Source organism: Capra hircus, chromosome 5 (assembly GCF_001704415.2).
Source record: "Capra hircus breed San Clemente chromosome 5, ASM170441v1, whole genome shotgun sequence".
Classification (NCBI taxonomy): Eukaryota; Metazoa; Chordata; class Mammalia; order Artiodactyla; family Bovidae; genus Capra; species Capra hircus.
Genome location: NC_030812.1, coordinates 81,840,101 through 81,855,310, shown reverse-complemented (window position 1 = coordinate 81,855,310; position 15,210 = coordinate 81,840,101). Strand labels below are relative to the sequence as shown.

The following is a 15,210-nucleotide window of genomic DNA, read 5'->3' as shown; positions in this document are numbered from 1 at the left end:
AATTTTTATGGGGCAAGAGGGACTCACATTGTAACAATACAGAAATTTCTCCCATCCCAAATTTAAAGTGTATAATTATGAAAATTCCCCCAAATCAATATAATCCACTAAGTAACTGTTTGTAGATGGTTGAAAGCTGCTTTAATCCATCCAGGCCTTTAGAGAACATTAGGTCACAGGGCAATGATCTACCCACCACATAGGCTCAAAGTGTTCTCCAAAGTAGGCTTCCGAGGTGGTGCTAGTGGTAAAGAACCCGCCTGCCAATGCAGGAGACATAAGAGATATGGGTTCAATCCCTGAGTCAGGAAGATGCCCTGAAGGAGGGCATGGCAAGCCACTCCAGCATTCTTGCCTTGAGAATAGCATGGATAGAGGAACCTGGCAGGCTATAGTCCATAGGGTTGCAAAGAGTCGGACACAACTGAAGTGACTTAGAGCACACACACATCCATTCTCCAAAGTATCACGTGGTTCCTAGTAAGTAACTCATTCACTGTATAAATCTGGCTCAGTGAGAAATATCATAATGAAGAGGGCAAAATAAATGGAATACATCATCCATTTGCTTTTCTTAAATTTTTAACTGACTCTGAAGAGCTAAGCTTCCAAATGTAAAAAATGACTGACAGATAATTTCTATTAATTTCATTTCCTTCAAAGCCCTCTGTAAATAGTAGCAAAGAACATCCATTTTAGGATTACAGGAACACAGTAATAAAGGCACTTGAAAAGCAGAGTTTAATCCATTTTTGTTATATTTTGAAACTTAAAAATATAAATTTTAATCACTTTCATTTTAAATCATCTATAACATTTCGTAGGATTTTACCCATTATTTAAAATACACAAATTCATTAAGGCTCAAAAAGAAAAATACACTCCTAGAAAATTATAACATCACGTTATGATATGTCACTTCCCTAGACCTAAGCAAAATACATTTATGCTTAACAGTTGTCCTCAAATTATTTCCCAAACCTATGTTGTTGGGGGATTTTTTTCACTCAAAATTAACAGAAAACACGTGTTTGAGCATATCGTTTATGCGAAGCTGGTAAAATGCAAACTGAGAACATACCTCGGTCATTACCATATCCTGGCATTTCTTCACGTATTTCCCATCTGCTTTGACAATCGTCTGCAGAAACCTTAGGTACTCCACGTGGCGGCCGTGTGTCTCGATGCAGTGCACAAAGTGCTGGACAACCCTCTCGCTAATTTCATTGCACAGATGGTAATTGTTCATGAAGATGTGCCGCACGGTTTCTGCTTCAAGGAGCTACACACAAAAGAATGTGCCCTTGTAATTCTGACAAGATCAGTTTTCTATTTTACAGTAACACTTAGACCATATTACCCGGCTTGTGATCAGTTTTCTATTTTATGCAAAATTGCAGTGTTTTCTCTTCCACAAAATGCAATGAGATTATTCAGCATTTAAAAAATAAAAATAAAAAAACTGAGCTCACAAAGGAATTTAGTTGGAAAAGGGAGCTTATTATAAAGGTCAACAGGTTGGCAACAGTATTCTTGAGATTAATGTAATCATGTACTATTCAAACATGGCTCTTCCTTAGTATTCGCTGACACATGTTTTACAGAGCAGAGGAAACTCCACCTTCGAGTTTTTCATATTTACTTACTCGTGGCATCACACTTAGTCTTTGCTGTACCTTATCTTTTTCCTAACTGTGTACATAAAAATGAAGTTGCCATCTGCAGGTAAGATTTGTGCAATTTTTCAAGTTTCTTTAAATGTTCCCTTAAAGGAAAGATACTCACTTTCAGGGGAAGAAGCCCCTACAAGGAATAAAACGAGGTGATGAAGATGAATATGGGGCCTCCCAGGTGGCACTAGTGGCAACAAACCTGTCCGCCAATGCAGGAAACTTAAGAGATTCGGGTTGAAGCCCTGGATAGGGAAAATCCCCTAGAGGAGGGCATCGCAACCCGCTATAGCATTCTTATCTCAAGAATTCCATGGACAGAGGAGCCTGGTGGACTACAGCCCATGGGGTCACAAAGAGTTGGACACAACTGAAGTGACTTAGCACGCACACATGCACCAAGATGAATAAAATTCTATCCATTAATGTTGCTAAAAGAAATGACATGGACACTTTACTATAAATACTATAAATATTAGAAGTCACTCAAATACTTACACCAGGGGTTAAGAACAAATTCAGATGTTTATGGAGGAGAACTTGATTCTGTGGATTTCCCCGACAGAAATTCTGCAGGAATGTGTGAGCCAGATTCATTACTTCATTCATCTTCTCATCGTTCTGGAAGTTAAAAAGTAGAACATGATACAGAGAAACACACAGAGCAAAAATACTATCAAAGAATATTTTTTTTACACAAACATTTTTTCCTGTTTTCTTCACTGTTTTATGGTCTCCTTTCTGCGTCAACACCTCTTCCCATTTTGCAGATGTCTCTCCCCTCGTCTTCATTCTATTAGCTGTTCTGCTCCCCTTTTTGTTTCACAGTCCATTTCTCGTTCTCCTCAATCTTCCCACTTGTCCACTACAATTTCCCATCGCTGTACAAAGCTGCCCCTTCTCCCCTGCACCTGTCCCCGCACCTCCTCTGTCCCCGGTTCCTCTCTCTCTGGCCTCCTCACTCTCCCCAGTTCTGTTCCCTTCTGCCCTGCATCCTCCAGTCGCTCTCTTTCCTTCCCTCTCTTTGATTTACCTTCTTCCAGTGTTTCAGTGTACCTGGAGCTTCCTGATCCTTCTGCTTTCTGTTTTTCCTCATTCTTGTATCATCTCTATCCCCCGTTTCTCCAGCTCCTCCCTTTCTTCTCCAGGCATTTATCCCTCCTCCTCTGGCTCCTTCTGCTCCTTCTCTCCTGCTCTCATTCCCTCTTCTCTCCACTCACCTGCCCTCTCTTCCCCACTCTGTAAATTATACATATCGAAGTTGGTCAAAAAGTTCATTCAGGTTGTTGCATAGTGGCTTATAATAATCTTGAACAAACTCTAGCCAACCCAGTATTTCTGACCTTCCCTCTATTCTCTGCTCTCCTTTCTCTGTGCCTGCTTCTTTTGCTACTTACTTTGCCTCTTTTTTCCATCTCATTCTTTTCCTTTATCTCTTCACTTTCCGCCTTCCTCTTCCCCTTTGTCCCCTCTTTCTTAGCACACATACTCTTAAGTCGTTTCCTTATTCACTGTCCTTTCCCAAAGTCCTATGATGAAGTACTTTGTTGCTAATAAAAATTTCAATAAGAAACTTGAGTTTCAAAACTCACAAAGAATGCAAAGTTTCCTTCTTAAAAGTTAGCTTTTCAAATATCACTGAAACCAACTAAAATTTTTTTAGGCTAGGTCATGTGGCAGTGTCAGATACACAAAATGGATTTATGTTTTGAGTCACAGTTTATATTAAAATAATTCAACATTTTATTGTTTTCTTTTTTCCTAATCTGAGAGTCTAAATTTTATGCCATATATAACTAAACCAACAGCCTAAGATCATTAATAGACTCATTTCCTCATATTTAAAATAGGGATGAACTAACTAGACTAATAATTATGTCCAAAAACTCCATTCCCATCTTGAAAATAGGAAGTTTTTATTTCAAAATACACTAGTATTTTCTTTTACGTTTGTAGTCCAGGCATAGCGAAAAAACATCAAAGCAACTTCAGCTACAGGAACACTCAATTCACACAGAAAAGCCAGCCAGTACAGAAGAATGGCAGGGGCAATTCTACTAGAATTGGTATTTCTTTGAAGCTGTCATCTCATACTGTTTTTTTTTGCTTGTTTATGAACAATCTAGTTATTAAAGCTGAGAAAACCCCAGTGGCATTTTTCACAGAAATAATTCTAAGATTTATACGGAACCACAAAAGACCCTTAATATCCAAAACAATCTTGAGAAAAAAGAGCAAAGCTGGACATCCATGCTTCCTGATTTTAAACTATATTACAATGCTACAGTGATTCAAACAGTATGATGGTGGCACAAAAACAGACACATAAATCAATGGAACGAAACAGAGAGCCCAGAGATAAACCCAAAAACGTGGTCAATTAACCTAGGAATGAGCTCTGAGACAGATGATACCACATTGTATGTGCTTTTCAGTGATGTGTAGGAAAATTCTTCAACCTTTTATTCAAAATTTAGGTGATGCAAGTTAAAAATCACTTGGTTTAGATATTCTAGGCTGATGAAGAGACTGGAGAAAATGTATCAGGAAAGAATGAAAAAGAAGGCAAGCATACACCTTGGGGAAAACAGAACTTCTTAGTGTTGGTGAAATTGGACAGCTACATGCGAAAGAATCTACTATCTTATACCGTATACAAAACCAGACTCAAAATGGATTCAAGACTTAAATCTAAGACCTGAAATCATAAAAATCCTAGAAGAAAATACAGGCTGTATACTTTTGACATTGGTCTCAGCAACACTTTTTGGATGTCTCCTCAGGCAAGGGAAACAAAAGCAAAAGTAAACAAATGGGACCTGATTTGATTAAATTAAAATTTGATTAAATTTAAAAGTTTTGGCACAGCAAAGGAAACTATCAACAAAACAAAAAAGCAAAATACTGAATGGGACAAGATATTTGCAAATGATGTATCTAATAAGGGGTTAATACACAAAAACTGATACATCTCAACATCAAAAAAAAAAAAAAAAGAAAGAAAGAAATGGGCAAAGGCACTGAACAGACATTTTTTTCCGAAGAAGACACACAGATGGCAATTAAACACATGAAAAGATGCTCAACATCACTATCAAGGAAGTGAAAGTGAAAGTCGCTCAGTTGTGTCTGACTCTCTGCAACTCTGCAAGTCCATGAAATTCTCTAGGCCAGAATACTGGAGTGGGTAGTCATTCCCTTCTCCAGGGAATCTTCCCAACCCAGAGATCAAACCCAGGTCTCCTGCACTGAAGGGGGATTCTTTACCAGCTGAACCACCAGGGAAGCCCAATTATTAAGGAAATGCAAATCAAAACCACAGTGAGATATCAACTCACGCCTGTTAGAAAGACTATTGTCAAAAACAGTAACAAGTGTTGGTGAAAATTTAGAGAAAGGAGAACCCTTGTGCACTGTTGATGGAGACATAAATTGGTATAGCCACTATAGAAACAGTATAAAGTTTCCTCAAAAATTAAAAACAGAACGATCATATGATCCAGGGGTTCCACATTGAGTATTTTTCTGAAGAAAACAAAAACACTAATTCAAAAAGATATATGCACCCACATGTTCACTGGAGCATTGTTTAGTCAAGATACAAAAGCAAACCAAGTCTCCATGAATGGGTCAAGAAGATGTGAGAGAGATATACATGTACACACACACACACACATAGATAGATATACACACAATGGAATAAAACTTAGCCAAAAAGAACAGAATCTTGTCATGTGTGACAACACTGATGAACCTTGAGAGTATTATGTAACTGAAATAAATCAGAAAGAGACAAACACTACATGAGTTCACCTATATGTAGAGTCTAAAAGAAAAAACAAGCAAGCAAACGAAACAGAAACAGATTTATAGATACAGAGAACAAACTGATGGTTACCAGAGTGGAGTGGGATGAGGGGATGAACAGGTGGGGAAGATTAACAGTTACAGACTTTCACTTATAAAGTAAACTAGTTGTAAAATAAACAAAGGATGTAATGTACAGCATAGGGAATATAGCCAGTAATATTGTAATAACTTTGTATGCTGACATCATTTTGTGATTATAAAAATATTTCAAATCACTCTGCTGGACACCTGAAACTAATATCATAAATGAGTAATATTTCAATAAAAATATAATAATAAAATAGAAAACCCACAAACATCAAGTAGTAGTAAAACACTCAACACTATAGTTATATTTTTAGAAAAAGGGACTTCATTACATGTCATATGCCTGTGTTACAATATCAAAGACATAATAATTTGAATTATAAATACTAAGGAGTTAATACGTGTGGCTGCTTTTCAATAATTCTTTTACTGTATTCTCTAACATAGTTTGAATTATACCACCTTATAAATATACATATTAAAATGCAACTAAGTCAGACAGGGGGCAATTCAATAAGAGAAGTGAAAAGTCCAAGTGGGAATGGTATATGGCCTGGCATGGTTGGATTCTAAGAGATAAACAGGGCATCTATTCCCAGATGGAGGTCAGAGCCTAAAGGAGGAAGGGGGAGCAGTGATGGTGGAAGATGAGTTATAAACAGTATATTAATAAGTGAGTAATTATACTCACACACACATATATTCTCTAGATCTTTCTACTTAGAGGACCTAAAGAAACAGAACCCCTACAGAAATAAGTACATTAAGTTCTCAGAATTTTTTTCCCAAATACCATTCCCCCCCAAACAGATCTGGAACTTCCTGAAGAAACAGCTAATTCCAGGTGAAACAAGAAAAATGCAAGGTGAGCTTGGAACATTTTAATGTGCAATTAAGTGATGAATCACTCGAAGACTGATGAGGCCATGTTAGAGGACAGGCAACTAACCCAAAGAGGCTCCACTGGCCCAATTTGGGACAGTCAAAATAAATAATGATAGAAACCTAATGTAACCTATTATGTGAAATGAGCATCCATGAGTCCATACTAAAATAAATAAATAAATAAATGAATGAATAAATCAAAGGTTTAATAAAAATAGCCAGCTAATGGAAGCTGCAATATATGGCACAGAGAGTTCAGTTCAGTGTTCTGTGATGACTTACGGGGTGGGATACATGGGGAAGGAAGCTCAAACAGGAGGGGATATGTGTATACTTATAGCTGATTCACGTTGTTGTACAGCAGAAATCAACACAACATTGTAAAGCCACTGTTTTCCAGTTTAAAAAAATTACTTAAAAGGTTAAAAAAAAGAAATTTTAATCAAAAATGGAATATTTACTTAGTTTCAAAGAATTGTGCCACAAAATATTTATAACAGAGGAAAACTGAGTGGCTCACAGTGAGAATTCTGGCAGACACCATCTTTATCAAGAGACCCAAGTAAATATCACCGGTCATGAGGCAAATCAAAATTGCACGCTGTCTGATAGGAAGCGGTGGGAAAAACTTAAGTGTTACTCCTGTAACGTTCCTGCCAAAGATGCATAACTGAATTCAATCATGAGGCAAAGTCAGATGATCCAAATGAAGAGCCAGTCTTCAGAATAGCTGGTCTGTCTTCAAAAGTGTCCAGGTCATGAGAGGTCCAGCATGAAGAGGTTTAAATGGACATGACACCAAACAGCACCTGTTTCTGAAGTGGATCTTTTTGTCAAACAGTACGTGATCAGTACGTGATGGGAGCACGTGAATGGCTTGTGAGGATGAGATGGCAGCAGAGTGCCATGTTCTTTCTCAATCTGGAAGAGTGTTATGGTGATGTTCACAGGGAAAACACACTAAAGGACCCAGGGGAGGTAGGGCATCAGGTTGGCAACTTACTTGCAAAGGGTTTGGGGAAAATATTAATTGCAACTTTGCTATACTGAAATTGCCTCAAAATTAAAAAAGGAAAACAGAACCTAAAAACTCACCTTTTCATACGGTATCTGCAGCAGATCCAACACCACTGAATGGGCTCCCATATTTTTCAGTAATCGTTGATGTTGATTGCGACACTTTTTGTTCTGGACGCAGAGTTTACTGAGCCTAATCAAAATCTTTCCAAACAAGAAGAAAATCATTAACCATAGAAAGTACAATATTAAATATAATCAACAGGCAAAACTCTTTTGCCATGCAAATATAAACCCACATAAAACTAGCTGCTGACCTCCTTTACAATCCGATAGTTGTTGCTCTTATTGCTGTCAATCTGAGGTTTCTTTGTTCCATCTTGCACTGGACTTAAAATGTTTGAGTCCTAAAATAAACACAAAGATGCATTTTATGTTCTGTATAGCTTCATAATACATTTGGTTCTTCTGCAAAAATAAGAAATACATTTTGAAATTATTTTGTGATAAATTTATTAGTCAACTTAAATGTTTCTTTGGTACCTTTTTACCTCATAAAAAGCTCCTTGGCTTCAAGCAGTCATGCAAATGACCACTTCCCAACAACAACCAAATTACAAGATCTGGGACTTCCCTGGTTGTCCAGTGGAATCTGCCTTCCAATGCAGGGGATGTGGGTTCAATCCCTGGTTGGGGAACTAAGATTTCATATGCCATGGGGCAAGTAAGTCCATGTGCCTCAACTAGCAAAGCCCCCACATGCCTCAGGGGAGTCCCATTGCAGCCAAAAGAGAGAAAAAAAATTACAAGATCTATGGCATTACTCAGTGCATTTCCTTATGCTAAATGTATCAGACCTTATCTGGCCCATAGAAAAAGGAATGGTAAAATTTCAGAGCACAGCAGGCAAAGTTTTATTATCAGGGATAAACTGCTGGAAAAAAAAAAGACTGAAGGAGCATACCATAATGAAGCATAATTTCAGAAATGAGAGGTAAAAACACCTTAACCCAAAAATTCTCTGACAGGTTATCATGACATTCTTAGGAGTCATGACTAGTGGCCGAACAATCACATATAGACCATGAAAATGAAAAAAAAAAAAAGAAAATGTAAATTAAAAATAATATTTTAAATTAACAAAGTATATTAATAGGACCTAGAACAGCAGAAACATTTTATTATAACAACCATTATCTGCAGTAGCACAATAAAAGACAAATATTAAGCAGTGTACATATTTTAAATACCAATTATTGGAGTCATCATATGAAAATAAAACACCAGTTATAATACAATCGCCAAACATTTACTAATCCTTAACACATGCCTGGTACTAGACAATGGTGAGTGGATATAAGAAATAGAAGATATGGTTCTTCCCACAAGAAATTGCAGTCTACCTAAGAAAGCAGGGAAAAATATGAAAATAAAGATCTGAACTGAGCAGAATTTACTATTCACAGAGACAGAGAGAAGGAGACTAGATATAATTTTAGACAGCTTTATGAAGCAGGCAAGTTTAAGCCAAGGTCTTACAGATGAAAACAATTCAGTTAAGTATGAGAGACACGCGAAAGGGCAGGAGACATTGGTTAGGTGAAGGCACCTTACTCAAAGGTGCTGTAGAAAGGAAGGCACAATGGTGAACAGAAAATGACGAGAACTGATAAAGCACGCTGCAAAAGTAGGCAGTTAGGTGGAGTGGGGCCTGACCACCTCCCTGATTTACAACTAGTACAAAATTGAACTTGGGATGAATATCAAGGGTGGTTTAAAAAACACCCTGTATTCCTGACTACATTGAAGGTGCTGAGCTCTCACAGTTAAATGGGACGCCAATCTAAGCTTGCTGCTGCTGCTGCTGCTGCTTCAGTCGTGTCTGACCCTGTGCGACCCCACAGACAGCAGCCCACCAGGCCCTTCTGTCCCTGAGATTCTCCAGGCAAGAACACTGGAATGGGTTGCCATTCCCTTCTCCAGGTAATCTAAGCTTAGGAGAAAGTAAAAAATATATATATATATATGAAGTTAATTGATATAATTTTATTTGTCCCTATTTTTCCTATTGCATTCCATGATAAATCACAAAATAAACTCAAACCAAGAAAGAAAAATCATTGTGTTTTCCTAGCTAGTCAAAGATTTCTGATCCAAGGTTTCAAGCAAGAAAGTGACTTGGTCAGGTTTAGAGTTACCACCACTGCTCAGGAAGCTCCATGTTTCTCTTTGACTTTTCTCCAGGCAAACATCATCCAAGATGGAGGCTCTCAATCTGAACTCCATTTTAGCAAGTACCTCTTCTCTCATTTTACTGAGCGTAAGAAAATTCCCCTACATGATGCTGTCTCTTCTGCATTTGAAAACATCCAGCATCATCCGCAAAACTGTCTGCATCCCCTGCTGTGTCTCAGAGAAAAAGAACTTTTGAAACTCAGATTTTTAAATTCCATCTCCCCCACCTTTTCTCTCTGATTCATCCCTGTTTCTGCAGGTGAAAAGTTTCTATCCTCTACGGATTCTTTCTGAACTCCGAAGCCACAGCCCAAGTTGAGGCTGACTGAGCACTTTCCATGAAGGAAAGGAAGTCATCTTGCACCTTGGATTATTACCCCCACTAAGTTTCTCGAAAGAATAATCTACTGTACTAAAACTGTTTTATGTGTCAATGACTGAATGACTAAAATTGTCTTTAGCATCTGATTCTCTGGTTCACTACCATTGTCTTTAAATTCCACTTTGTTTTATTATGACAGGATATTCTCCAAGACTTTCTGACCACTTTGTCTCTTTCACTGAATGGACCTGGAACCACAAAAAGTCACGAAAAAAAAAAAACACTGAAAGCATTAACACTGTTCCTGTTACCTTCCAGGGTTGTGTCATCTATGCTAATAAATCCTAGGAAGGAAATGAAAGCAATCCAATTTCCACCCTAGGTAAACAAAAAAGAAAAAAAAATGGGAGATAGTATCTACAAGACAATAAACACTAAGTAAATCCAAAAAAGTTACAGAAGAAAATGTAAAAATATATACGTAAGTGAGGCCAATGTATTAATAGAAGAGGGAAAGGGCCCCAGTGCCTCATATGAATGGAAGCTATTTGGATGGAAGAGGTTGGAGGTCACAGCATATGAGAAACAGGGTTTCTACTTGACAGAAAAATAATTTATTGATGAGAAGTAGACATTGCAAAGGCAGAAATATAATTAAATTTCCTTTTTCTGATCACAAAGGTGAAGGCTGAATTAAAAAAGGCCATATTCATTTTTTTCTGGAAAAGAAAAAATATTAAAGAAACCTAAGTTTGTATTCCAATCCAAGATTAAGATGTCACCAAGTCTAAAGACTGACAAAGCTCCTAAGGTGGAAAGGAGATCCTTCTGATATGTTTCAACTTTTTAAAAAATCAGTCAAATATAGAGGCAAAGCTTTGGCAGATATATTTAAGTCTATTTTTCAAGCAACGGCCTGCAGAAAAAGCAACTGTCTTGTTTTAAGAAAAGTAATCTCAGGGAAGATGTACTACATTACAAAAGTTATGCTCTTTAGTTCTGCCCAAGGGAGGATGTAGACAATGCTAAACTTCCTAACTATGGAAATTATAAAGAAAAATTATTTTAATTTAAAATTGCCAGCAGTCAACAAAGGAGGCAATGCTGGAGAATTCAGTGAACGGCCCCTTTTAATTTCAGAAAATAATTCAATGGAATTAAACTGAACAAAAATATTAACTCATAGAACATGTGGATGATCCCAAAGCAGTGATCAGGGGAATTTAAGAAATATGTAAACTATAGAACTACAGTTAGGTTTTATTTTCTTATTTAATGCCAAGCTGCTCCAAGTAAAGTTGCCCTGTCTTCCTCCAGAAAGGAAAGAAATTGATTATATATTTTTTATATCCTATACCTCTTTGTCCCTAGGTTAGTGGCCAAATCTACAAAGTCCTGGCTTTATTCTAATGATAATATATTAGTAAAGTGTAAAATGTAGAAGTGTAATTTATGCAGAATCCCAGAGTTGAGGAGGCTCAGGAAAAAAATGTGTAACACGGAGAGCAGTGCCATGCTTATAGTAAATACCTAAATTATGCTTTTGACAACAGTGATGAAGAAAGGCAATGCAAAAATACTTGTACTTTACTGTAATTGTTTCCTATCATCTGGAAGAATTTGAATTTATTTCCTCTAATGGAATATGGGAACCACTTAGTCAAGTGATTTTACTGAGGCAGCTAGATTTTTAATGGCATAGTATATACTGTAACATACTTTGGCCACCTGATGTGAAGAGTCAACTCATTGGGAAAGACCGTGATGCTAGGAAAGATCAAAGGCAGGAAGAGAAGGGTACGACAGAGGATGAGCTGGTTGGATAGTGTCACCAACTCAATGGACATGAGTTTGAGCAAACTCAGGGAGATAGCGAAGGGCAGGGAAGCCTCGTGTGTGGCAGTCCATGGGACTGCAAAGAATCAGACATGACTTAGTGACTGAACAACAGTAACATAAAGCAGTATATTCTGAAACATCATAGCAAGGATAGTTTAGAAGGGTCTAGAAATTTCTGGAAGAGTCTAGAAATTAGATGGTCAGCATGGATCTAGACATGCTCAGGGTAAATAACTAAGTAAATACTGGCTCTGAACATCACGTTGACCCCACACTTATTTTGCATCAGGCAAGGAAACTCTTTTTAGATAAATAGCAAAAATGATATAAGAAAATAATACTGTATGAATCATATGGTGAACTAAACATGGGCACAAGTTAATGAGGATCTGGCTCCTTAATTTAAACAAGGTCGATCATGCTTTTAAAAAAGAACTTTCCAAATCCTACAATGTAGAAACGCCTACATCTACCACAGCTGTGATTAAAATAGCTCAGTGCATTTCTTTGCTTTGTCCCAACCTCAGTGAAGTGAAAGGATGTCCTTCTTCAGCAATGCTATCAAGTCAGCAAGACTGGAAAGCATTCTACTCACCATCTGGACCCCTAGCCTTCTCTTGTATCTACCTGTCAACCGAATCAGTGGCATCATTTACCAGTCACCCTCCTCTCAAGCTCAGATGTCAAATGCCACCCTTTCTCCTTCTTACCTCCCTCCAAAACACGCTAAAAAAATCTAATAATCAGACTTTGATGCTTGACTGACCAACCAGATTATAATTTAATTGAAGCTCTTCATATTAAATATCACCTCCTTCAGACAACTGAATGATAGCCCTGCCGTGGGAGGATGAGGTATGTTTTTCTCCTATACATCTAAAAGTTACATCACATACCAGACATTTATGATGATATTCAAGGGGTTACAGAAACTCTTACATCATCCTGAATCTAATTATCTGACCTTGGCAGTAAAGCTAACACAGACCATCATGGGGTCATGATTGACAGTTTCGGCTTCCCTGGTTGACGCCTAAGGCTGCTCTAAGACTTGGTGAAGACATTAATACTGACAGGTTACCTTCCTCCAGATTTCCCTCAAGCTGGGCACAAATTTCTACTCTTCTAGAGGGTAAACCATACTCTCAGTCTTACTCCAAACCTGTTTGCTCTCCCTTTGTCCCAAGACAATACAAATATTGAATTTTTTTATTCACTTGATGTCACTGTAATTAGTATTTGATGATGTTTGATCAGATGTCCTAGAAAATACCGCAAATCTCTTTGACTATCAGTATCTCTGATAAAGTAACAAAAAAGTGTGTGCTACTGGAGTGCTTTCTCGTTGCTTAAACTGATACTCCAGAAAAATAGGGAATGTACTGATGATAGGTATGCTCAAAGTATACTAAGAGCTGTTTCCATAGGCGCGCAATAAGAACCCACTATAGCACAGTCATGTACAATACTTTTTACGTAATACCTTCTATGATACTTTGGTGGTTTAGTCGCTCAGTCGTGGCTCCTCTGTCCATGGAATTTTCCAGGCAAGAATACTGGAGTGGGTTGGCATTTCCTTCTCCAGGAGATCTTCCTGACCCAGGGACTGAACCCAGGTCTCCTGCATTGCAGGCAGATTCTTTACCAAATGAGCCAGCAGGGAAGCTATAATACTTTTTACTGTGATCCTCAGCAGTATTATATAAAATGTAGAAAGGAAAGGCAACCCTTTAGTTAGCACGGTGACCAAGAATAACATAGCCCTGTTCAGGAAGTGAAAACAGCAACGCAACAGAACCTGACATATGTGAGGGAAGCAACCCTAGTCGCAGTCATCTCAGAGCAAACCCCACTGCGGCTGGGAGAAGAGGGCTGCAGGGACAGAAGCGGGGGAAGAAAGCAGCACCTTCTCTTCAACTCCCTCTTCAGCAAGCAGTCATTACAGAAACGTTGTTTTCTGGCCCAGTGCCATAGGTGTGCTCTGATCTGAATGAATCAACTTCTATGATTTCCTTGTAAGCCACTTGCTAAGGGAAAAAAACACAAAGGAAGTTAGACTCCTCACTACCAATGAGGCAGGAGCTAGATGGGCCTCAGGGTGAACAGCTGGTTTCTCCCCTATGGACAGATACTCTAAAATAGCAGGAGCAAGAGAGGAGATGAGCCCTGTCCAGGTAAGAGATAGGGACCACATATTACTAATTCTCGAAGTCAAGATCTCCCTGACTACATATGCACAGAAAGGCTCCTTGGAGATCAAAAGAGAGGGGACATCACATTTTAGTAAGTGATATCAACCTACCCACAGGCCCCTTTACTAGAATCCTTCTTGGCTGAGAGCTGTGTGCACACATATGGGAGGACCCTGAGACACATCAAATATGGACTCAGAACCAGGCAAAGCAAGATGACTGGCCAAAGGAAACCCAGAATAAATGCACCATAAAAGGGATTCAAACCTCCACGAGGGCACGACTTTCTCTCTGAGACCACCCGTGTGTCTATCCACACGTATTCTTTCTCTTCCATTAGGAGGGTTGTTTATTAAAACACTTTACTTCTTTCACTACTTTCCATCTCTATGTGGAAATTCATTTCTACACAGCTGACAGGCCAGGGCCTTGTCACCAGCCACTGGTCCCTTGAGGTCTAGTCGCGCGGCTTCAGCGCTCTCGCTGCCGAGGACTGACCTCAATCTCTAGGCAGCAACCGAAACCCTGCTTCGAGCTGTTGCAGGCCAAAGCCACCCAAGATCACCAAATTCAAATGAGATTGAGAACAAATGGCAAAGTGGAAAAAACGAATAAAATAGTAACTTTCGCTACAACATGAAGGGAAATAATAAAACAGCATTAATTTTAAATGCAGGCCAGAAGACAAGACAGAGAAAAAGATTCTTATCCTGGAAATAATTCAAAGAAACCAATTCAGGAGATAAAAGCACACATTTAAGAATCTGCATTACAACCAAATAGAATGAGGATGTGTATAAGTAGCATTTGGCTCAAGCCTAAAAATCAGTTTTCAGCTGAAAGTCTTGTGAAAGGACTTATTAAAGTGATACTCACGTACAGACATCACCTTCAGTAACATCAGCTCAGACATAAAGGACAGAAACATGTAATCTGATATAAACAAGTAAAATAAACATACGAAGAGGTCAAAGGCAAAAACAGAAAATGAAGAAAACAAATTCCATAAAAAGAAAATTCACACAAGCACTCTCCCAAATAAATGGATAAAAGGTCTCTATCCAATTACCGTAGAGTCCCGCATAAGTCAGATCATCTAGGAAGATTCTGCCTGAAACTCATGGACACCTTCTGTACCCAGCCATGAAGGTTA

The 15,210-nt window shown here is 38.3% G+C and overlaps 1 protein-coding gene across 2 annotated transcripts in view; it reads right to left on the bottom strand.

Annotated features, from left to right (window-relative positions):
* The window catches only part of ITPR2 (inositol 1,4,5-trisphosphate receptor type 2), a 596,562-nt gene that overhangs the window by 320,312 nt on the left and 261,040 nt on the right, over positions 1-15,210 (bottom strand). For both annotated transcript variants that reach the window (XR_001918100.1, XM_005680737.3), the window contains exons 27-30: positions 7,787-7,876; positions 7,548-7,673; positions 2,169-2,291; positions 1,082-1,282 (exon numbers count right to left, since the gene is read on the bottom strand). Coding sequence is in view for 1 of the 2 variants with exons in the window: in XM_005680737.3 (XP_005680794.2) it covers positions 1,082-1,282; positions 2,169-2,291; positions 7,548-7,673; positions 7,787-7,876 (540 nt within the window). In the remaining variant the exon portion in view is untranslated. The remainder of the gene's footprint in view (positions 1-1,081; positions 1,283-2,168; positions 2,292-7,547; positions 7,674-7,786; positions 7,877-15,210) is intronic.